The 23593-nt window shown below is 43.1% G+C and overlaps 1 protein-coding gene across 7 annotated transcripts in view; it reads right to left on the reverse strand.

Moving 5' to 3' along the window:
* actn1 (actinin, alpha 1) overlaps positions 1-23593 on the reverse strand; it is a 211321-nt gene that overhangs the window by 69601 nt on the left and 118127 nt on the right. For all 7 annotated transcript variants that reach the window (XM_078563178.1, XM_078563177.1, XM_078563175.1 and 4 more), the window contains exon 4: positions 2340-2426. In XM_078563178.1, the coding sequence (XP_078419304.1) occupies positions 2340-2426 (87 nt within the window). The remainder of the gene's footprint in view (positions 1-2339; positions 2427-23593) is intronic.

The following is a 23593-nucleotide window of genomic DNA, read 5'->3' on the forward strand; positions in this document are numbered from 1 at the left end:
ATGCTGCCTGTAATGAAGAAATATATTTCATTCGAAAGCAGATTATGAGGAGATATGATAGAAATATTCAAAATAATGAAAGGGTGGGACAGAACAGAGTGAAGCAGACTGTTTCCTGTTGTGACGGGATCTACAATGAGGAGCCATAGATATTAGATTAAATGTTACAGAATAATAATAGAAGGCAGGAGAAACTTTGAAACACGGGGAGTTGAGAAACTGAGGAATTCACAGTGGCAAAACTACTTCAACATTTAAAATTAGACTAGATGAAGGAAAAGGGGATAAAGGGATAGGAACCAGGATGGGTAAATGTGATTTGAACTTTTGTCTGGAGGGTAAATGCCCACAGGACCTGGTTGGGACCAACGCTCAGTTTGTGTGTTATAACTTCTACGTATGTCGATAGACTGCGCACAATCCCATTTCCACTGGTCTTACAAGTGGAACTCCCAGCCTCAAATTCATCTGGTCTTTGCCCAATTATTTCTGCAGGTTCACAGTTGATACCTTATTCTAGCACTGAAACAGCAGAGGGCAACACTACTTCTCAAAGCAACCATTCTGTTGTGCAGTCAATGGGCAGCGCTGAAAGCAATCACAAAAAAGTCCATAAAGAGAACAGATTCAAAATAATTGGCAAAAGGGGTATTAGTGACGTGAGGAAAATTTTTTTTTTTACCCCGAGGGTGGGTGGAACCTGGAATGAACTTCCCGAGAGGGTGGTGGAGGCAGGTTCAATCGAGGTGTTCAAAAGGGAATTGGATTGCTAATGGAAAAGAAAGGATGTGCAAGGCTACAGGGATAAGACAGGGGGAGTGGGACTAGGTAGAATGCTCTTTCAGAGAGTCAATGCAGACTCGATGGGCTGAATGGCCTCCTTCTGCACTGTAGAGATTCTGTCATTCTGTGAGGAAACTAGCAAAGGACAGGAGAAGAAAGTATAGCAATAGGAAGAGACCCGTATAAAACCCAACAGGGGCAAACCTCCAGGCTATAACCTATCACCAATTGGGAGATCACTACAAATCCACGAACAATCAACAGGATACACTCTGGATACACTCTCCAGTTCAAATCATAGTCACTGTTATTAAAGGAAACATATACTTCTGGTCGTGGGGAAGAAAAATAGAGCAATGGGCTGGGGGTGGGGTGGTGCTAAAAGGCTATTCAAATTATATTCAGGTTGCACTAAAGACAAAAAAAAAGAGCTTCCTGGAGAGCTGCCCTTTTGGGCCGCCAAGGTCTGTTTGGATGACATAACTAATTCACAATTGATGATGCAGGACCAGGTTGACATTCTGTGGTAAGAGGAGTGACAATCTCCACTCAGCAGAATGGCAGACAGTTCTCGCCAGGTCCAAGCGTTGTGTCACCAGTTCACTTAGTTATTTATTTCAGAGCAGTGGCTGCTTGACCCAGGATAGGGGGCAGGGAGAGGAGCGGAAAGAAGTGCAGTTTCCTCCTCCTACACGCAACTGGTTACCAGTTAAGACTCAAATCCCTTGCTGGGGTATAGAACAACTGGAGGACAACGGGTTACAGTTGCTGGCATTCAAGGCACGATCTGTATTTTAAAGTAATAATGCGACATGGGAAGTTCCTTGCTACAACGGCACAGCTCTAGAGCGTCAACATGCGCAGGGATCTCGATTAAGTGAAAATTTTGTAACAAAGATTGCATTGGAGATCATTTCCTGTGGGCGCTTTTCAAAATCTACGGTTTAAAAAAGGCACAGTTTAAAGAAAATTAATTTGATAACTGGCACCCAACACTTAGATGCTACTCAATTAGGAGCACTCCATCAATTACAGGGACATTGTACCTTAACGTTCCTCACCAGCCATTTTGACCCAAGGACTGTGTTGTAACAAGGGACAAATCTATTTGTTCCCCTGGTAGTAAAGGGAAGGGGAGAGAATACAAAATTTTTATTAACATTTGAGCTCCCCCTGTTGAATAGCATGTATTTTTTTTAGTTAGGGACAGAGAAAATTATTTTAAATACAGCGTACTTAATTCTTAAGACCAGTCCTGTGCAAAATTTATGGTAAGTCAGCTGCAATTCGCTGGCAACCATGCATAGAACTAATTAGGTTTCCCGGTTGGTAACTACTTAAACATTGACCAGGAGTATTACAGCCACTCGTCTTAAAGCATATCTGCTCTTCCCCAATTCAATTCAAAAGGCAAGGAATAGTCACAATGAGGACTGCCACATATGGAAGGTAAAAGCTAAAGGAGCTTTCAAAGTTTTGACTACAGAAAAAAGCTGTGTTTTTATTTACTGGACACTTAAGGACTTCAAGATAATTCTGACAGTGAACCTACTTACCTTCCACTGAGATATCCTGAATGGCAAATCGAAGGATAATTGTCCAGATCATACCAAGCGTCATCTTCGCATTTCCGTCCACAATTTCTGGAAAGAGGGAAGAAAACAATTATTTAAACACAAAGTCTGAAACGCCTCTTTCCATCATTTTTTTTACCAAAAGCCTGAGGTCAATCACCGAGTCCACTTCCCATTCAAACCAAACAGGTATTCAATTCTTAAACTCAAGTTAAAAGTGTCCTCATGCCAAAATTAGAAATTCAACACTGGTGTGGCCTTCAGTAAGAAAGTTAAGCTGACTTGCACATTTCTGTGCCTTTAAGAAGGAGGATGCATACCAGGAGCTCTTTTGTAAGTAATTCAAACGGTTGCTATTAACAGTGTAAAATACATTTTATTTTAAAGCACTTTACAATGAACACTTGTGAATTTAGATCCAAGCTTCACCTCCAAGTTTAACAAAGGTGAAGAAAGATATTAAATTATAACGGAATTAGAAATATGCTTCAAAAAAAGGGAAAATCTTCATGGCTATGGGGAAAGAGCGGGAGGAGTGAGATTAACACTTTCAAAGAGCCAGCACATGTATGATATGGGCTGAACCTTTTTTACTCCAAAATTGGCAGCTGCCTTAAGTGAAAGATAACACTGCAATCTAATAGCAGAGGAAAAGATAATTATGAAGTTTAGAAAAAGAAGTTTAAAAAAAAGGCAGCTATAGTATATCAACAGCACAAGTTCATCCCCACACCAGCTGAGGTAGATCTTGGGACCTACCTCCTTGCCTTGTCTCATAGTAATATCATAGCATAAGCCATAATTAGCAAGGCTCAGTCAATAAGGACGCTACATGGAGGGAGAGAGATTAAAATCCACAGTGATAAGTCAGATCACACACAACTGCACCTGAAGGTCATTTTAAGGCCATGTAGCTTCACCAAGGTTTCTAATATTTCTAACTTTCCATCAATATTACATATCTCTCTATATCGTAGCCTGCTTCATAATAACAATTATGACAATAGTTGGTTTCACCCATTGCATCATACCCCTTTGGGATTCTTTTCCAAGAGCAAATAATAAAAGACTAATTGTACAAATCTATCAATTGCTCAATCTATCAGCAGCAAACTGATGGAAGGTGTCACTACCAGTACTTTCAAGTAGCATTCACACAACAATAACCTGCTCACCAATGCTCAGGTTATGATGCTCATTATTTTGTTCTGTCAGGGAAACTCGGCTCCTGACCACATCACAGCCTTGGCCCAAACATGGACAAAAGAGCCGAACTCAAGAGGTCAGGTGAGATTGACAGCCCTTGATGCTACATTCGGTCAAATGATGTCAAGCAGCCCCAGCAAAATTGAAGTCAATGGGAATCGGGAGCGGGGGGCGGGGGCGGGAATCTCTCCATTGCCTGGAGTCATACCAAGCACAAAGGGAGATGGTTGTGGCTGTTGGAGGCAGGACATCACTCCAGGAGTTCCTCAGGGTAGCATCCATCTTTAGCTGCTTCATCAATGGCCTTCCCCCCATCATGAGGTCAGAAGTGCAGATGTTTGCTGATGACTGCACAGTGTTCAATGTCATTTGCAAACTCATCAGATACTGAAGCAGTCAGTGTCCATGTGCAGCAATGCCTGCATAGCATTCAGACTCGGACTGATAAGTAGCAAGTAACACTCATGCCACACAACTACTCAACAATGACCATCTCCAACAAGAGAGAATCTATCCATCTCCCCCACTGACATTCATGGCATTACCAACACTGAATCCTTCACTATCAATATCCTGGGGATTACCATTGATCAGAAACTGAACTGGACTAGCCATATAAATACTGTAGCTACAAGAGCAGGTCAGAGGCTGGGAATTCTGCAGCAAGTAACTCACCTCCTGACTCCCCAAACCCTGCCGACCATCAACAAGGCACAAATCAGTAATGTGATGGAATACTCTGCACTTGCCTGGATCAGTGCAGCTCCAACAATACTCAAGAATCTTGACACCATCCAGGACAAAGGCAGCCTGATTGATTGGCACCCCATCCACCACCTTAAACATTCGCTCACTTCACTCCCAACGCACAGTGGCAGCAGTGTGTACCATTTACAAGATGCACTGCAGGAACTCACCAAGGCTCTTCTGACAGCACTTTTGAAACCTGTGTTCTCTCCCACCTAGAAGGAACAAGTGCAACAGACACATGGGAACACCACCCACCTGCAAGTACCCCTCCAAGCCACACACCATCCTGACTTCGAAATATATCGCTGTTCCTTCACTGTCGCTGGGTTAAAATCCTGGAACTCCCTCCCTAACAGCGCTGTGGGTGTACCTACAACACATGGACTCCAGCGGTTCAAGAAGGCAGCTCACCACCACCTTCTCAAGGGCAATGAGGGATGGGCAATAAATGCTGGCCAAGCCAGCGACGCCCACATCCCATGAGAAAAAAGGACAGCTCATTCATTCTATGGCGAGCTTTGATATCAAACTGGGCTTTCACTGTTCACTGTTTCAATGCTCCAGTAACCTTATACGTATAAATATGCTTCTTGATCTAACCTGAGTTTTCTGATCTCAGCAGGGGTGGGAAAATTAGCCCCAGGTTCCTGAGAAGGAATCAACATGAATCAGTCAGGATTTCCCATCCTGACTAGGATCCATTAACCCTCAGTGTTCGTGTGAATAGCAGGTGAAGACAGGGAGGCTCAGTCTACTGATGATGTCCTCAACCACCCCTCCTGGCATTCACTGATAAGGCTTGCCTAAGAAGACTGGCCGCTTGAAAAAGGTACCAGAGTGTTGCTGGCCCCTGGGGAACCAGGTTTTAGTTTGGACCCGCACCTTTAGGAAAGGGAGATTGACACTTTAGTAATCTAAAAACTACCACAAACTTTCGCCCTGACGACTACAGGATTTCTTCAGCATTATCTGAATAGCAAACTGACCGACTACTATTTAAACCCAGTGGTCGGCAACTAAATAGTGTTTGCTGTCGGGGATCGCATTTTGTTGGTATTTGGCTGCTTTTGAGGCAAACTTGCTAACACAAATAGCTTAATGATACAATCTGTCTTCACCTAATTATATTAATCTACAACCACATCTGAATAGACTGGTTTGAGACGGATGCACTGACCAAGGCCAGCTGTGGAAAATAAAAAAAATCTACAGCCCTTTTCCTCTCCATCACAGCTCGTGAATGTCCAAACTATTACTCTTCCTTGTCTCTATTCCAGGTGTTCTTGAGGCATCAGTCCGGAATTCAACTTTTATCACTTTGAACCTATAAACAATGTACCTACAACCACAGTATACCTTTTCAACACTGTATAATCTGTTACAAACTCCATCATCTCGTCCTCATCCTCAATCACCAATTTCACGTGCTGACCTGGATTGTCTTCTCAGCAGCAAAGCTGCATTGCTTGTTGCTGACTGCCCAAAAAAAAACATCCGTTCTTGTCCACAAGGCTGCAGCAAGAACTTGCTCTCCCAGTTGCAGACTGGCTCCAGCACGAGCTCATCTGCCGGGCCCAGTGGTGCGGTGTATCCTCAGCGAAGCCATGCTCCCGCCACTGATGCCACCAGAGGTCAGCGTGCCCCTTGAGGTCAAGCAGTCACTGTCCAGCTTGGTGCTTCCTCTCATGGTTCGAAGTCGCTTTGAGCTTTTTCAAACTTTTAAATACTTGCAATCAATGTTAAAAGCTGTCGTAAACTCAATTGTTATAAACTTTTAAATGCTCTATAAAAATCTTTTAAAATTTTTTACACACTTCAACAAACTTTGAATTGTCAACTTAGCAAGCTTGTTATGGAAGCCAAACTACTGAGTGATAACCAAAGTTTAACCAGGTGTCAAGGAGATTAAGAACAAGAACAAAAATACCTGGAAAAACTCAGCAGGCCTGACAGCATCTGCGGAGAGGGACACAGTTAATGTTTCGAGTCCGTGTGACCTTTCATCAGAACGGAACCCTTCTGACGAAGGGTCATACAGACTCGAAACGTCAGCTGTATCCCTCTCCGCAGATGCTGTCAGGCCTGCTGAGTTTTTCCAGGTATTTTTGTTTTTGTTCTAGGTTTCCAGCATCCGCAGTATTTTGCTTTTGTCAAGGAGGTTAATATTGGTGTACGATGGCCAATGTTTTTAAGAAGATGCCTGGATACACAAACCCTTTAGTGAGCCTGGATATAGAAACAGGCTCCTCCAAAAGCTGGCACAGAGACAAACCTGATGTCCTGACAGTTCAGTGAATCAACCGCATGACCCTTCTATTATGTTTAGAGGGGAAAATGCTTCCCCTATCAACTTCTGTTGCGGGTCACCTCAATACGTGCTTTCCACATCACTTGAAGATTGAACACAACTGTTGTGGGCCCTTCATTCATCATGCTCAGTTTAAAGAGGTCTGTACAGTGAAATGTCTAATCCAGCTCTGTCACCAGTATCCACATGCGGTTTGCCAAATGCTTCAATATCTGTCACTCTCAGTCAATTATGTTCCATTATTCACTGAATGCTCTTAAAACTTATGCAGCAATTCGTGTTTTTACAATATCACCATCCCGAACCTGAATTGTCACAAGAACTTTGAGCGATTTTACCTTTTCTGTTTGTACTTTGTACTTGCTCGTTTACAATGAATTACTCAACTCAAATTAAGCTTCACTTTAATGCAAATCAGCAGATCACAGCTCCAAAATAGAAAGACTTCTTTTCAAAAGGTCCGTACAAATATAAACACTAATAACGCACGGTGTCAGCGTTCTTAACATCCAATGTGCTGAACAGCCGATGGACACACTTCATCTGCAGACAGGAACACTGCTTTCAAGTCAAAGGGTAATGTACTCATGGAACGGAGATGTTAATTTGGAGTCAATTACATTGAAAGGTGCTGAGGAATTGAAGACGCACCCGCAACTTCTGGATTTGAGGGCAAGAGAGTGAGCCGGAAGTTGCGGCTGAATTTGTCCCTCAATAACTTCTCAGCCTATGTTTGCACATTCCCATATAGTAAATGTGCCATCAATATAGCCTTGAGTGTGTACAACATCACTGCTCGCTTTCACACTTGATGTTGATGTCCACAACTATTTTACCCGACTGATTCTCTAGCTAACCTCAGTCAATGTGCACAGATACCCTCAAAAATCTCCTCTTTTACCTCTACAAGTGAGTTGGAATTCATCAGCTAAACACATTGCACAACTGCTTTTTTTAAAATTCTTTGTGGGATGTGGGTATCACTGGCTAGGCCAACATTTATTGCCCATCCCTAATTGCTCTGTTCAGATGGTGTTTAAGAGTCAATCACATTGCTGTGGATCTGAAGTCACATGCAGGTCAGGACAGCAGGTTTCTTTTCCTAAAGGGGATTAGTGAACCAGACGGGTTTTTAACGACAATCGACAATGGTTTCATGATTTTTATCGAATTCAAATTTCACCCTCTGCTGTGGTGGGATTTGAACTCAGGTCCCAGAGCATGGGCCTTTGGGATCCTAGTCAGCGACAATAACCACTATGCTATCACCTCCCTACGGGGGAACACTTGGCTTTCATAAAGTTACATTTCTCCAGGCCCGAAGGGGGCTAAGCTCCAGAAGCTAAGGGTGGGATTTTCTGCTGGGATCATCTGCTCCCGCCGAAAGGCAATGGACTTGTGTCTGGACTTCCCAGTCTCCCACGGGGCCGGCCATGACGGGGCCGGAAAACCCTCTGGACCCTGTAGGTTCTGTCCAAGTTTATCAAATCGTAACAAATTTATTGACCACGAGCAATCATTGTGCACAAGCCACAGGAGCAACGTTAATTTCGCTATTTAAATATTTTATAAAATGTACTGAATATATTAAGTGCTCCAAACTGTTTATACTTGCGGGTTTTCCTATACATTTCGAAAACTGTTGTGAAGTAAAATGAAAAGCTATGAACAAAAAAAACCCCAATTAATATTACAATTAGACTGAAAATTGTACTACTCGGGGGATAGAAACAACAGGGCTGCTTCATTTGAAACATGGGACCTTTCATGATTCAAAAGTGTCACCTTTTTTTTTTCTGCAGATGTTATTGCCAATGGCCAGAAAGGATAGACTCCCCTGCGTTAAATGTTCTAGGTACCACATTTTCTGGTTTGGACATGGCTGACAAATAACCTAAGGTAATCAACAGATAGTCAGCTCTGCTTAATGAAGGAGAGTTCAGGGCCCAGGGAAACAGTATCTGGCACTGAACGAATGTAGTGGGGGAGTTGGAAGGAGTTCTCATTTTCCATCAGCAGCCAGTGGACAGGTGGAAACAAATGTAAAACAGCAGTGCACTAACATCACATGAAAGTAACGCAACACTGCTATCCAACTTCAGAAGAAAGGAATATACATTTTTTCCACTCAAATCAGCCTAAACTATGCAAGATGACCTAGAGGAAAAATCTCTCAACAATAAACACTTACCAGAAAGGAACAATCCATGCCAGCCACCTTCAAAGCCGCTGCCAATAATTCTCAGCAATGCAGCCATACTTATGGGACAGTACAGGCTTGGTAAGTGGCTAAACTTGGGAAGGATGAGGGGTAAATTCCATTCAGTAATCTGGCTGCCAGTATCACGTTCGCGAGTATTCTTGGCTCAAACCATTCATTATTCCAGGTGACGACCGTGCAGATTAATCGAAGAGTTCAAACAGCTCCTATTTTTGGGCTTACAGAGATATCACGAATTTCGGTTGGTAGTACAGAACTTGAGGGTTGCCGAAAAAAGACATTTTGTCGAAGCTTTTTGTCTTGTACTCATCAGGACCATCGCAAGAATTCTCGCGACTTATTAGACATTTTATTAGACATTTTACCATAGAGAACCACTGTCGATGAGTGCAAGATGAAAAACTTCGACAAAATGTCTTTTTCAGCAATATCGCTAATTTGGTAACTTGGCAGTGTTTCCATTTCTTTTTTAAAAACGTACAAGCAGTGCTCTATACGACAGCTTTGCAGATGCTATCAACTGGGACCTGTTAAGTACATGCCCAGGAAGCAGCCATGGCAACAGTGGAATGATCTTTAGCATTGCAAAATGTTAACAGGATAGGAAGCACTCAACCATCCATTTTTCTTGGAAGTAGTGTGTGTGGGTGCGTGTTTGTGTTTGTTTTATTGGCAGTGCTGATGTTGACTTGTACATATGATCCAGACCGTCTGTGTGTGCTGCTCATAGAAGAACTCACAATTGTAGTATAACAGCAAGTGCTGAGAAAATTTTCCATTTTTGTTGTTAAAAGTACGTGTACCCTTTGATCACACTCGGCAATACAATTCCTACTTAACTCGTCCAATGGTCACAGGTTTATTTTGTTACTTGATATCCTGTGAAAAAGTTGAAAGGTAAATCACCAGCTTTCATCTTTCTGAATATACAGTATTCATTAACCATATGTAAACACTACTGATGTACTGTTAATTTTATCAAATGAATTGCTTTATTTTGTTTCAGTTATGAAGCAGTATAAACAAACAAGGTACTTTTATTAGACATTTTACCATAGAGAACCACTGTCGATTGAATAATTACATCAATGGTTTCACAAATTAGCAGGAAACATACTTTGCTTCAGTGAAAACCTGAAACAATTGACTTTATAAATCAGCAGACACATATAAAGAAACAAACAAACACACACACACAGGCAGACACACACGCAGGCAGACACGCACGCAGGCAGGCAGACACGCACGCAGGCAGGCAGACACACACACAGGCAGGCAGACACACACACAGGCAGGCAGACACACACACAGGCAGGCAGACACACACACAGGCAGGCAGACACACACACAGGCAGGCAGACACGCACGCACGCAGGCAGGCAGACACGCACGCACGCAGGCAGGCAGACACGCACGCACGCAGGCAGGCAGACACGCACGCACGCACGCACGCAGGCAGACACGCACGCACGCAGGCAGGCAGACACGCACGCACGCAGGCAGGCAGACACGCACGCACGCAGGCAGGCAGACACGCACGCACGCAGGCAGGCAGACACGCACGCACGCAGGCAGGCAGACACGCACGCACGCAGGCAGGCAGACACGCACGCACGCAGGCAGGCAGGCAGGCACGCACGCACGCAGGCAGGCAGACACGCACGCACGCAGGCAGGCAGACACGCACGCAGGCAGGCAGGCAGACACGCACGCACGCAGGCAGGCAGACACGCACGCACGCAGGCAGGCAGACACGCACGCACGCACACAGGCAGACACGCACGCACGCAGGCAGGCAGACACGCACGCACGCACACAGGCAGACACGCACGCACGCACACAGGCAGACACGCACGCACACAGGCAGGCACGCACGCACACAGGCAGGCGCGCACGCACGCACACAGGCAGGCACGCACGCACACAGGCAGACACGCACGCACACAGGCAGACACGCACGCACGCACACACGCACGCACGCACACAGGCAGACACGCACGCACGCACACACGCACGCACGCACACAGGCAGACACGCACGCACGCACACACGCACGCACGCACACAGGCAGACACGCACGCACGCACACAGGCAGACACGCACGCACGCACACAGGCAGACACGCACGCACGCACACAGGCAGACACGCACGCACGCACACAGGCAGACACGCACGCACGCACACAGGCAGACACGCACGCACGCACACAGGCAGACACGCACGCACGCACACAGGCAGGCACGCACGCACACAGGCAGGCACGCACGCACACAGGCAGGCACGCACGCACACAGGCAGGCACGCACGCACGCACACAGGCAGGCACGCACGCACGCACACAGGCAGACACGCACGCACGCACACACGCACGCACGCACACAGGCAGACACGCACGCACGCACACAGGCAGACACGCACGCACGCACACAGGCAGACACGCACGCACGCACACAGGCAGACACGCACGCACGCACACAGGCAGACACACTCGCACGCACACAGGCAGACACACTCGCACGCACACAGGCAGACACGCACGCACACAGGCAGACACGCACGCACACAGGCAGACACACACGCACACAGGCAGACACACACGCACACAGGCAGACACACACGCACACAGGCAGACACACACGCACACAGGCAGACACACACGCACACAGGCAGACACACACACACACAGGCAGACACACACACACAGGCAGACACACACACACAGGCAGACACACACACACAGGCAGACACACACACACACACAGGCAGCACCATGCACGTAAAGAGTAGAATAACATTCACTGCTGAACCTTTCTTGCTGGTGATATTTTTGCTTTGAGATGTTATGAATGAAGCACCTATAAAGTTATACAAGAGAATTGCGATGCCGCCAATAGTCATGGAATGGATGAAATGAACAGCAATGGCCTGGATTTTGCAGTTAGCAGCAAACGATGTTTGCTGTTCATAATGCTTACACAGAATGGACTTTCACACAGCAATTGGAGGTTATCAGACAGCTAAAACAGTGTGGTTCCCTCTACTGGTGATCAGGCCTCTGTGAGCAGGGCCAACAACACTGTCTCCCCAAGCAGATTGAGGAACTTGACTAAAGCACACAGTTAATTCAATGTAAAATCATGTACAGAATGCAAACTAAAGAGAGGGAAAGAAAAATGGAATTGAGAGAGTATGAAAAAGAGACAAAGAAAAATATATTTTGTTTTAATGTTTAATTTTTAAAAAATTTACAATGATTACTATTGCTGAAAAGAGAGACATATCTAAGCTTTTCACTTTGCACTCATCAGGACATTCACAAGCATACAGATCTGATCAGGGTAGCCATTATCCTGCAGGATGCCTTTGATGTGCCCTATTTCATGCTGTATATCACGCAAACTCATGAATGGGCCTAAGACCGTCACTTTCAGCCCTAAAAAGTACCCAGTCTACCTCAAATTACCCTGGAAGGGCAAGGTATCTCAAAAGTTTGAGCAACAGGTGAAGCTAGCTGTTTCACGCTGTTACTATGCAGTAGCAACACGAGTGGTATTTGCCACTAACAGGATGCTGCCGTCAGGCCAAAAAGATGTTCTGCCTATCAAACAAATGAGTAACATGGTATGTGAATTTCAGTGCCAGTGCGATGCTAAGTATATAGGCCGTATGCCCCAAGACTGGTGGATCATATCAAACAGCATGTCCCAGCCGCTGTTTGCAATGAGCAGTGTACAGGCTGTACCCAACCAGCCCCTGCTTGCAAAACTCAAAACACAGTATCCAACATTAGATGTGATTCTGCAATTGGACAATTTGCTAAATAATCCTCAATGTGCTAAGGATTATGCTGACAACCAATTTAAGATTGTCAGTTGGGCTCGCAGTGTGGCACACTTGTGTGTACTGGAAGCTACATATATTAATACACAGGGCCCTGTTCAATTGCAGACAGAAAGAGCATCTACACACATTGTGCCTGTTTCAGTTATACAAAATAAGTGATAGCCATTTACTGACTTCATTCCTCAGTTCAACGCCTTGAGCAATCATGGTCAAGCTGCCTGGTTTAAATTTCAAGCAATGCTTGGCAGTTAACTGTCAGTCACCATCAGTAATGCATTCTCCATGGCAATGCCACTTTCCAACCAATCAACACTCTCTTAGCATACAGTGTGAATTGTTGTTTCCCCTTATATTGGGACTCTTGTGAGTGTCCTGATGAGTACAATATATAAAGCTTACACATGTCTTTTTTTTCCGGCAATGTTATGGTATGGCAGGTGGTATTTGCCAGGCTGACCAAATCCCAAAGGGAAACTTGGCCAGGCTATCACAACGATTTTACAATTTGCATTTATTACAAGAAGGTTTGGGCATTGAAGTCAGAAGTAATGAGTGCACTACCAACTTTTAAGATTTTAAAGATTAAATTAAAACACTCATTAACAAAAGAAAAGAAAATTTAAACACACAAGACTACAGTTACACAGTACATTTAGTTTTATAACAGTTCTCACAAGATTTCTACTTAACTACTCCCAACTACACTCCCCTTTTTAGGCAACAGTCCAGACAGATTCTAAATCTATAAAACATCCAGCAATATTACCACAAGCACCCACTGTCACTGTAAGGGAGGTATTCCACAGCTTTTTTTATCCCTCTCACTCAACAATGGACCTCTTAATAGCTTTTAACACAATGCTGGTTACTGGAACAGCAAACTTTTCCAGGGTGGCTAGAGGCTTTTTCCACCAGTTTTTTTTAAATGTCCAATTTTTTTTCTTTTAAGCTTCAAACTCTTGATAACGCATCTGCAAATAGATTTTCTCTTCCAGCAATATGTATAGTTCGTAGATTAAACTGTTGTAATAATAGACGCCATCTGAAAAGCAATGCACTTTTGCCTTGGAATTTGTCCAAAAACTTCAAAGATCCTCAGGGATCTGTGCTGGGACCATTGTTGTTTGTTGTCTATATCAATGATTTGGATGATAATGTGGTAAATTGGATCAGCAAGTTTGCTGATGACACTAAGACTGGAGGCGTTGTGGACAGCGAGGAAGGCTTTCAAAGCTTGCAGAGGGATCTGGACCAACTGGAAAAATGGGCAAGAAAATGGCAGATGGAATTTAATGCAGAAAAGTGTGAGGTGTTGCATTTTGGAAGGACAAACCAAGGTAGGACATACACAGTAAATGGTAGGGCACTGAGGGGTGCGGAGGAACAAAGGGATCTGGGAGTTCAGATACATAATTCCCTGAAAGTGGTGTCACAGGTAGACAGGGTTGTAAAGAAAGCTTTTGGCATACTGGCCTTCATAAATCAAAGTATTGAGTATAGGAGTTGGGATGTTATGGTGAGGTTGTATAAGACATTGGTGAGGCCAACTTTGGAGTATTGTGTGCAGTTCTGGTCGCCTAACTACAGGAAGGATATCAGTAAGATTGAAAGAGTGCAGAGAAGATTTACTAGGATGTTGCCGGGTCTTAAGGAGTTGAGTTACAGGGAAAGATTAAACAGGTATGGACTTTATTCCTTGGAGCGTAGAAGGATGAGGGGAGATTTGATAGAAGTTTACAAAATTATGAGGGGTCTGGACAGAGTAAATGCGAGTAGGCTCTTTCCACTTAGATTAGGAGAGATAAACACGAGAGGACATGGCTTTAGGGTGAAAGGGGAAAGGTTTAGGGGGAACATTAGAGGGAACTTCTTCACTCAGAGAGTGGTGAGAGTGTGGAACGAGCTGCCATCTGACGTGGTAAATGCGGGCTCACTCTTAAATTAAGAATAAATTGGATAGATACATGGATGGGAGAGGTCTGGAGGGTTATGGACTGGGTGCAGGTCAATGGGAATAGCGGAATAATATTTCGGCACAGACTAGAAGGGCCGAATGGCCTGTTTTCTGTGCTGTAGTGTTCTATGGTTCTATGATTATAGTCTGTATAAACAACTGTTTCTGGTTACTTGTTTGCAACATAAATTTCAAATGCTGCAATGCTAACACTAAACTCAAAGTCTCTTTTTCGATCGTTGAATATCTTCTCTGTTGTACATTCAGCTTCCGTGAAAAATACCCTATCGGTTTTTCAATCCCAGTGTCATCTTCTTGTAACAGTACAGCCCCAATGCCTATATCGCTTGCGTCAATGGCCAACTTAAATTGCTTGGCATAATTGAGTACAGCCAACACTGGTATCATAGTTAATACAGTTTTCAAACTGTCAAAAGCCTTCTGACACTCCTGTGTCCATTGAAACTTCTTGTTCTTTTTTAATAGTTCAGTCAGTGGAGCAACCACTTAGCTAAAATTTGGTACAAATTTCCGGTAAAACCCACTCATGCCCAGAAATCTCAAAACTTCCTGTTTTGTTGTAGGCACTGGGAAATCCACGATAGCCTTGACTTTCGTATCTCCCGGAGCCACCTTACCATGTCCAATGTTATGGCCTAGACACGTAACTTGCTCTTTTGCAAATTCATTTTTAGCCAAGTTCATCACCAAATTAGCTTCTTGTAGTTGAGTAAATAAGTTTTCCTGGTGCTGTAAATGCTCCTCCCATGTCTTATTGAAAACTATTAGGTCATCAATATAAACAGCACAATCGCTTAGACCTGCAATTACTTGGTCAGTCTTTGAAATGTCGCAGGCGTATTCTTCATACCAAATGGCATGACTTTAAACTGATGTAGTCCACTTGGCATTCCACAGCTGATATCTCCTTTGCTCTCTCTGACAACGGTACCAGCCAACGTCCTTTTAGCAAGTCAATCTTTGTGATAAATTTCGATTGTCCCACTTTCTCAATGCAATCTTCCAACCTTGGTATAGGTTTTGAATCCGCTTTTGTCACCGCATTCACTTTTCGATAGTCCACACACAGTCTTTGTATTCCATCTGGTTTCGGTACCAGTTACTGCAACTAGACTCAATTATATCATTTTGAAGCATGAAATCAATCTCTTTTTGCACTTGTGATAATTTTGCCGGATTTAATCTATAAGGATGTTGCCTTATTGAAGATGAAGTTTCTATGCATACATCATGTATAGCTAAATGTATCTTTCCCAACTTATTTCCACAAATAGGTGTGTGTGGCTGCAATAGCTTTTCCAAATCACTTTGACACCTGCTTGGAAGGTAACTCAACATTTCATTTAAATTTTCAAATATCCCCTCATTATCCAATTTGATTAGAGGAAAATCAGAGTCCTGCACTTCTACCCCTTTCTCATCATTCACTATCACTAATACTTCGTTTTGTTCCTCTTCCCTGTCAAAATACTTTTAAAGCATATTTACATGACATACCTTCTGCTTCTTCCTTCTATCTGAAGCATTTATTAAATAATTTACTTCACTCAATTTCTTTTCAATCCTAGAAGGCCAATAATTCTTGCATTTAATGAATCACCTAGTACTGGTAACAAAACTAGTACTTTCTCTCCAGAAACAAAGCTGCGAGTATCTGTAATTTCTTATCTGTTTTCACTTTCATTACTTACTGTGATGTCTTTAAATGTTCCCTAGCAACTCACGTGCCCTGCTCAATCTTTCCTAGATTACGTATCAAGTTTCAGGGAGAATAGTTTCTGAATTGTGACCCGCCAATTTCTCATGAATCAATTTCAGTGGTCCCCTTACATCATGACCATAAACTAGCTCAAAAGAGCTAAAACCAGTCGATGCATTAGGAGCGTCTCTAATAGCAAATAACAAAAATGGAATTCCTGTATCCCAATCCTGTGGATAATCCTGACAGTACGCTCTCATCATAGTTATTAAAAGCTTGATGCCATCTTTCCAAAGCTCCTCGTGACTCCAGCTGATAAGCTGTTGACTTAAATTGTTTTATCCCCAAACTGTTCATTACTTCCTTAAACAGCCGTGACATGAAATTTGACCCTTGATCTGATTGTATTTTCTTAGGTAAACCATATCTTGTAAAAAATTTAATTAACTCCTCCAGAATCTTCTTAATTGTAATATTTCTTGAAGGTATTGCTCCAGGAAACTTGGTAGACACGTCCATTATTGTCCGTAAGTACTGATTTCCACTTATAGTCTTAGGGAGGGGTCCTACACAATAAATCATGACACTAGTAAAAGGTTCTTCGAATGCTGGTATTGGGATTAAAGGCACCGGCTTACTCACTGCTTGTGATTTTCCTGTTACTTGACATGTATAACAAGTTCTACAGAACTTGACTACATCCCTATGCAATCCTGGCCAAAAAAACCTCTATCTTTTCCTGTGTTTTCCTAATTCCTAAATGTTCCCCCATTGGAATTTCATGAGCAATCCTTAGAATCTCATTTCTATACCCTAGTGGGACAATAATCTGATGCACCTTCCTCCAGCTTTCATTTGCTGAGACATGATCCGACCTCCATTTTCTCATTAAAATATCTCCCTGAAGATAATAACATACTGGAGTACATTTTGCTTCCATTTCTGAATAAGCTTTGATATAACTGCTTTAATTGCAAATCATTTTTCTGCAACTCCACTAACCTCCTTGAATTAAACACTTCAGCTGAAGTGTCCTGTATTCTTTCCTCCTGAACAATGTTATCAAACATAGTGGCAGCTAATTGGATTTCGACACCTTCTTCTTGCCTTTGAACTGCCTGCCCTTCTTGTTTTTCTTGCTCCTCCCTATGAACCTTTGATCTCATTACAACACAATCAGGAAACAATCCAGGATGTTCCTTCTATAACACCTGTTGAAAAAACTTCTAAGGCTGCTCAGCTACCAGAGGCATCACCTACATTTGCAACCCAGCTATATCATTACCGAGAATAAATTGAACTCCTGCAATGGGCAATTTTTCCACCACTCCAACTGTAACTTCATCCATCTTCCATTTGCTCTTTAAATTTACCTTCCACAATGGAATAGATTTAGCATCTCCTTGAGCCCCACTTATTATTACCTGCTCCTGCAATACTCCCTTTGACCAACAAATATCACTTTCCCACAACATTGAAGGATTGACTAGCCCTTGTCTCTAAAATTTTAACATCTTTACCTACTCCACCCTGTACACACGAAAGACTTTCCCTTCACACGCAAAATCTTTAAACATTTCTGCAGCCTGCTCCTCAGAATTCCCTTGAGTAAACTGTGAACACATTCCCACTTCTTCACCTATCACTGATTCTCCCTGTTTCACCTGTACACAAACCACTGGTTTCTCCTGTGCCTGAGCCTCAGAACCCACAGTACTTTTACTTCCAGAGCTTTTTTGTACCCCAATAATTCCAACAGATTTTTCCCGCAATTTCCAACACACAGGCTTCATGTGCCCCACTTTATTACAATGCAAACACCTCAATTTCCGAATGTCACTTCTACCTTCAGCACCTTCCTTTTTATTCTTGGGAACTTTCTGCTACTCCTCCTCTTTCCTGACTACCTACCTTCCTTTCTCCTTCCCACTTTTTATCCTTTTCCAATTTGAAAGGGTGGCGAAAAAAAGGTTTATCTCTATGAACTAACTCATAATCATCAACTATCTCTGCTGCTTGTCTTACAGAATCAACCCTCTGTTCCTCCACATGAATTCTCACTACTGAAGGGATTGAATCTTTAAATTCTTCCAAAAGAATTACTTCCTTAAGAGCTGCATAAGTCATCTCTATTTTTAAACACCTGTATCCACAGGTCAAAATGATTTTGTTTTACTCTTTCAAACTCAATATAAATTTGCCCAGGCTGTTTTCTCATATTCCTAAATTTCTCCCTGTATGCTTCAGGAACCAACTCATATGCACTCAAAATAGCCCTTTTCACCACATCATAATTCACCGACATTTCTTCTGATAGTGAAGCCTCATGCGCCCTAGCCACTAACCTGGACTGTAATAATAACGTCCAGTATTCCTGTGGCCATTTCATCTGTTTAGCTAGCTTCTCAAGTGAAATGAAGAATGCTTCAATATCCTTCTCCTCAAACTTTGGAGGAGCTTGCACAAATTTAAACATCTCCCCACTGGGTTCTACCCTGGAGATAAGTCCTTCCTCACCTCCTGGCGTCTCTTTTTTTAACTGCCAACATTTTCAGTTGGAATTCTCTCTCTCTCTTTCTCTTTTCTCCTTCTCTATCTTCACAATTTCGAATTCCCTTTCCTGTTTTCTTTCTCTCTCCCGCCTTTCTACCTATTCCCTTTTAAAAGCCATTTCTATGTCCTTTGCTTCCAATTCAAGCTTTTTCAGTTGCTTTGCTTGTTCAAATTCAAGAGTCTTCATTTGTAACTGAAGTCTCACTACTTCCAGCTGTGACTCACTAATGTCAGGTTTCACTTCCAACTGTACGTGCTGTGCTATACTTTTAATTATATCCTAGTAACCCCAATTTTAATTTATCTGCCAACTCTGTTAACTTACTCTTAGTTATTTTTTCCCAACCCAATCAGAGTTATCTCTTCTACTCCCAGGCAAGTCTTAGCAATCGCCAAAGCCACCTTGCAGTCTCGCCACTTCTAAAATACCTCACCAACTCCTGAATTCAAAGTGTTTCTCTTACTCATAACCTTAAGGTTCACTAATTCCAAACCAATCAAGGAATTATAAATATTATCCCACAAGGGCCCCCAGTTGTTATGACACAGCAGTTATTTAAAATCCCAGAGGGAAGCTTTAAACAACTGTCATAACCTATGTTTTCAACTTGAGATGCAACTCTAAATTCAGGAATTTACCAGTTCTTGAGAAGTTTTTATATCAAACTAAATGAGACATTTACTAATTTACAACAAATTAAACACATACACATGCTACACATGACAACAAATTACTATCATACCTTATAACAAATTCCCAAATTAACCTCCACTAAGGCAACGATAACCAATGGACTTAACCAGACACCAGGCATAGCATTTTCACCTTACGAATTCGAAATGAAGTTCCTTTCAATTTGGTTCCTTTGCAGTTGTAGGCTTACAGGCTTTGCTCTTACATGCCTCTGCTCTGCACACACAAATGCCCTTCTGTTATACCCAGCGCTCCCCTTTGAACGTAAATTCTCATTGTATCACCAGGCCCTTTAAACTTCTTTCATAATGCCAGTTTTATTAATAATATCAACAGTGCTTGGTGTCTCCTAGCTAGATGCAAGATTTCACTCCCACTCTTGAATGCTCTATTCAACAAAATGCAAATGCAATACCTCTGTTTGCATTTCAAAGCTACTATGCATCAAAGCACCCAGACTAATTGGTTTTAATCCAAAAAAAGATACACACGGACACACCCACAGACTAAGCCTCTATTTAAAAAAGTAATAACTTCCAATAGCATTATATACATCAATAGATTCATGACACTTTGGAAGTTATTTTTCCCAGATCATAAAACTCTTTCATGTTGTCATTATGGCCAGTATTTCCAGGAAAAATAAACATAATAACTTTGCCTTATTTATCTTGCCAGTTGTAAACATCTAATCATGTCCCTTTGCAAATCAAATAACCTCTCAACTTATCTAAAAATGCAAATTCCATTCACACTATCTGCTGAGACTTCATCCTAGTTTACCCATCTCCATTTCAAATGCCTATTTTACACCTAACCACTTTTGATGATTCAAACTCTGCAGTCTGACTATCTGCAGTTTAATTAAACCACACTCTCACACACACGCACAGCTTTAAAGTATCCCACAGTAACACTGGGAAAAAAAATGATCTTTTCCTTTACAGCAATACTCAAGTTCTGTACCAGCAAATGACTAAATGATTACAATCTGAAGGAATGAGACTCCTCACTTGTAAAAGTAAATTCTCAATGCCAGAGATTTTCTTTGGCAGTAATTAAGACTTGGCAACTCATCAAACCTCCCTCAACATCAGCTTCCAAACCTGTGACCTTTACCACCTAGAAGAATAAGGGCAACAGGAAACACCACCACCTGCAAGTTCCCCTCCAAGTCACACACCATCCTGATGTTGAATGATATCAAAAATCTGGAACCTACTCCCTAATAGCATTGTAGGTGTACCTATACCCAAAAGGTTCAGATAAAATTATGTAAAGAAACCATTTCAAGATAAGATACTGACAAAAAAACCCCCCAGAAGCGACACTAGATGTTCCTTAAACATATCTACTGACGTGGAAGGGAAGAACAAATGGCAGATACAGACTTTCACACCTCCTGGTGGTTAGGTGGAGAGACATTGGCAAAATGCTGGAAGCCCGTCACTTGCCTTTCCCTCTATTCCGGGAATAACATATAACATCGGGAGGAAAAGCAGAATGTGGTAAAGGAAAAAGAAAGGAGGAAGTTAAAAATGCGCCAAAAAAATTTTCTACAAGGCCGAAAGACTGTGCTTTGCCAAAGCCCGGGCAGATTACTTGAATCATAAATTTTTAGAAGGATTTTCTGCACACTTAAGTTGTAAATCTCTTCTGAACAGTCATACTATGAACAATGAGTTAGAATAGGAGCTAAAGTGCAACTCACAGGCCACAACAGCTCTGCATTGAGAAAAAGGGAAAGCATCCACTTACCCAAAATGGACAACTGAGCCAAACTTGTGATACTCTTGGACAGTGCAGGTAGAGCACAGTCTGCAGTCACACAGCAAGCGAGGTGTTAGTTTTTGTTTTTGGGAAGAGGAGGTGCATGCTGCAGAACATTCCGGGAAAGCTGAGCTCCAGAAGCAAAGTTCCCTACTACTACTACTACTTCATGGCAAATACTTAAATTCTTTGGGCAGAGTAGAGGAGGGCTCCAGAGGCTCAGTGGGTGGATAAGACAACCAGCACACTCCTGAACCAAACCAAATCTCAAGGTTCAGTCCCAAGTTAGATGATGTCAGGAGTAGAGGCACTGCAATCAGCTATCGACCTAGCAAGGAGAAAAAAGGCAATGAGAAAATTTATGTTCCCATCACCTCTACTGGGAGGTACCATGGACGTATCCAGCAAAAAAACAGGTGAAGTACTCAACTCTGACACTTTAACTGGCCTACCCACACCCTGTTACCTTGGTCACACAACAAGAATGACAGCTTATATCCTATTTACAGCACAGAGACGGGCCGTTTGGTTGAACAGGTCTATGCTGATGTTTATCTGTCTCCTGAACCTTCTCCCAACTCACTTCACCTCAACATATCCTTGAGCCAAGTTCGGCACCACATATGGAACCATAAGGAAAGGACTGCCCAAGAATGCTTTCAGGTTTCTCAGAAAAAAATACCCTACTCCTCCAGAGGAGTGCTGGGAACGTTCTGCTACGCCATGTGTCTCTTGCGCATGCACCAGTTTTCTCTTTCTCTCCGTGCTACTCAACTGAGCCAAAACAAGAAAAAGATTAGGAAACTGCAACGTTTCTCTTCTCAGCCCTCTCACCCCGCACCTACTCTCTCAGTCAGTTACCATAGTCCTCTTTCGCATGGAACCAATCTCAGACATGTGGGCAAACAGCAGATTAAAGGTTTTCTGGTGGTTTTCAGCATCAAAAAAGTGTCAAACATTCTTAATCCTGGCATCAGGAAGCAAAACTGGAAGAAGTAACAACGGTAAAACATCTCCATCTGACATGGGAGAGACACCTTATCTTTAAACTGTGCCCCCTAGTTCCGGATTCCCTCACAAGAGGAAAGATCCTCTCAGCGTCTATCCTGTCAAGCTCTCTCAGAATCTTGCATGTTTCAATAAGATCACCTCTCATTCTTTAGCTCCAGCTGTTGATTTGTTGCTTTATTTTTCCGCTGGCTGGACCTTTCCCTGTTTTGCCCCTTGGGCAGCCAGAACAGATGATGGCACGTTTTTTTACGTGAAGTTTATTCACACAGGCAGGGCCTTGCTGCATTATTTTAATGCAGGCATTGGCCCCCATGCAGCAGTGATCATTGTAAATTCTGCCCGAAACTCTGTCCCCCAGCCTTCCACAGCTCTTGGCTAATCCAGAGTACATAAGCAGCTGGCTGCCTGCTGCACAGACCTGCCGGTTTGGTGCCAATGGCACGCACACGGGTCTTGTGCAATACGACAGCAGCTCAGGCTGGGCAGCATGCCAGCTGCTGGGCAGTGAAGTGAACGAACCAGAGTACAATCTGTCCAGGCCCACTTGGAGGCCTCAACTCTGCCTAGCATCGGAGTTTCTCACAAACTGAACGCAACAAAACAACTTGAGGCACGGATTTCAATTGGCTCACAGAGCAGAGTGGAATGACCCTAGAGTCTTACTAGCCACAGACGGAGGTGAGAACTTCAAAGAGGCAGTCGGTGAGGCACAGTCTGAGGTCTTTTACTTTGCATCGCTGGTGCTGCTGGCAGCCCTGGCGTCCACAGCAGTGCTGTTAACAGTGTAGCACCACCTCCAGTTTCCATTTATATAAACACCACCACAGGGAGAAAGAGCCATCATCTGTTCTGGCTGCCCAAGGGGCAAAACAGGGAAAGGTCCAGACAGCGGAAAAATAAAGCAACAAATCAACAACTGGAGCTAAAGAATGAGAGGTGATCTTATTGAAACATGCAAGATTCTGAGAGAGTTTGACAGGATAGACACTGAATGTTTCCTCTCGTGAGGGAATCCGGAACTAGGGGGCACAGTTTAAAGATAAGGTGTCTCTCCCATGTCAGATGGAGATGAGGAGGAATTGCTTCTCTCCGAGCAGCGTTCATCTTTGGAATTCTTTTCCACAGATAGCAGTGGAGGACAGGTCACTGAGCATGTTTCAAGACCATGTTAGACTTTTCATTGACAAGCGAGTCAAGGGTTATGG

Source organism: Cetorhinus maximus, chromosome 18 (assembly GCF_964194155.1).
Source record: "Cetorhinus maximus chromosome 18, sCetMax3.hap1.1, whole genome shotgun sequence".
Lineage (NCBI taxonomy): Eukaryota > Metazoa > Chordata > Chondrichthyes > Lamniformes > Cetorhinidae > Cetorhinus > Cetorhinus maximus.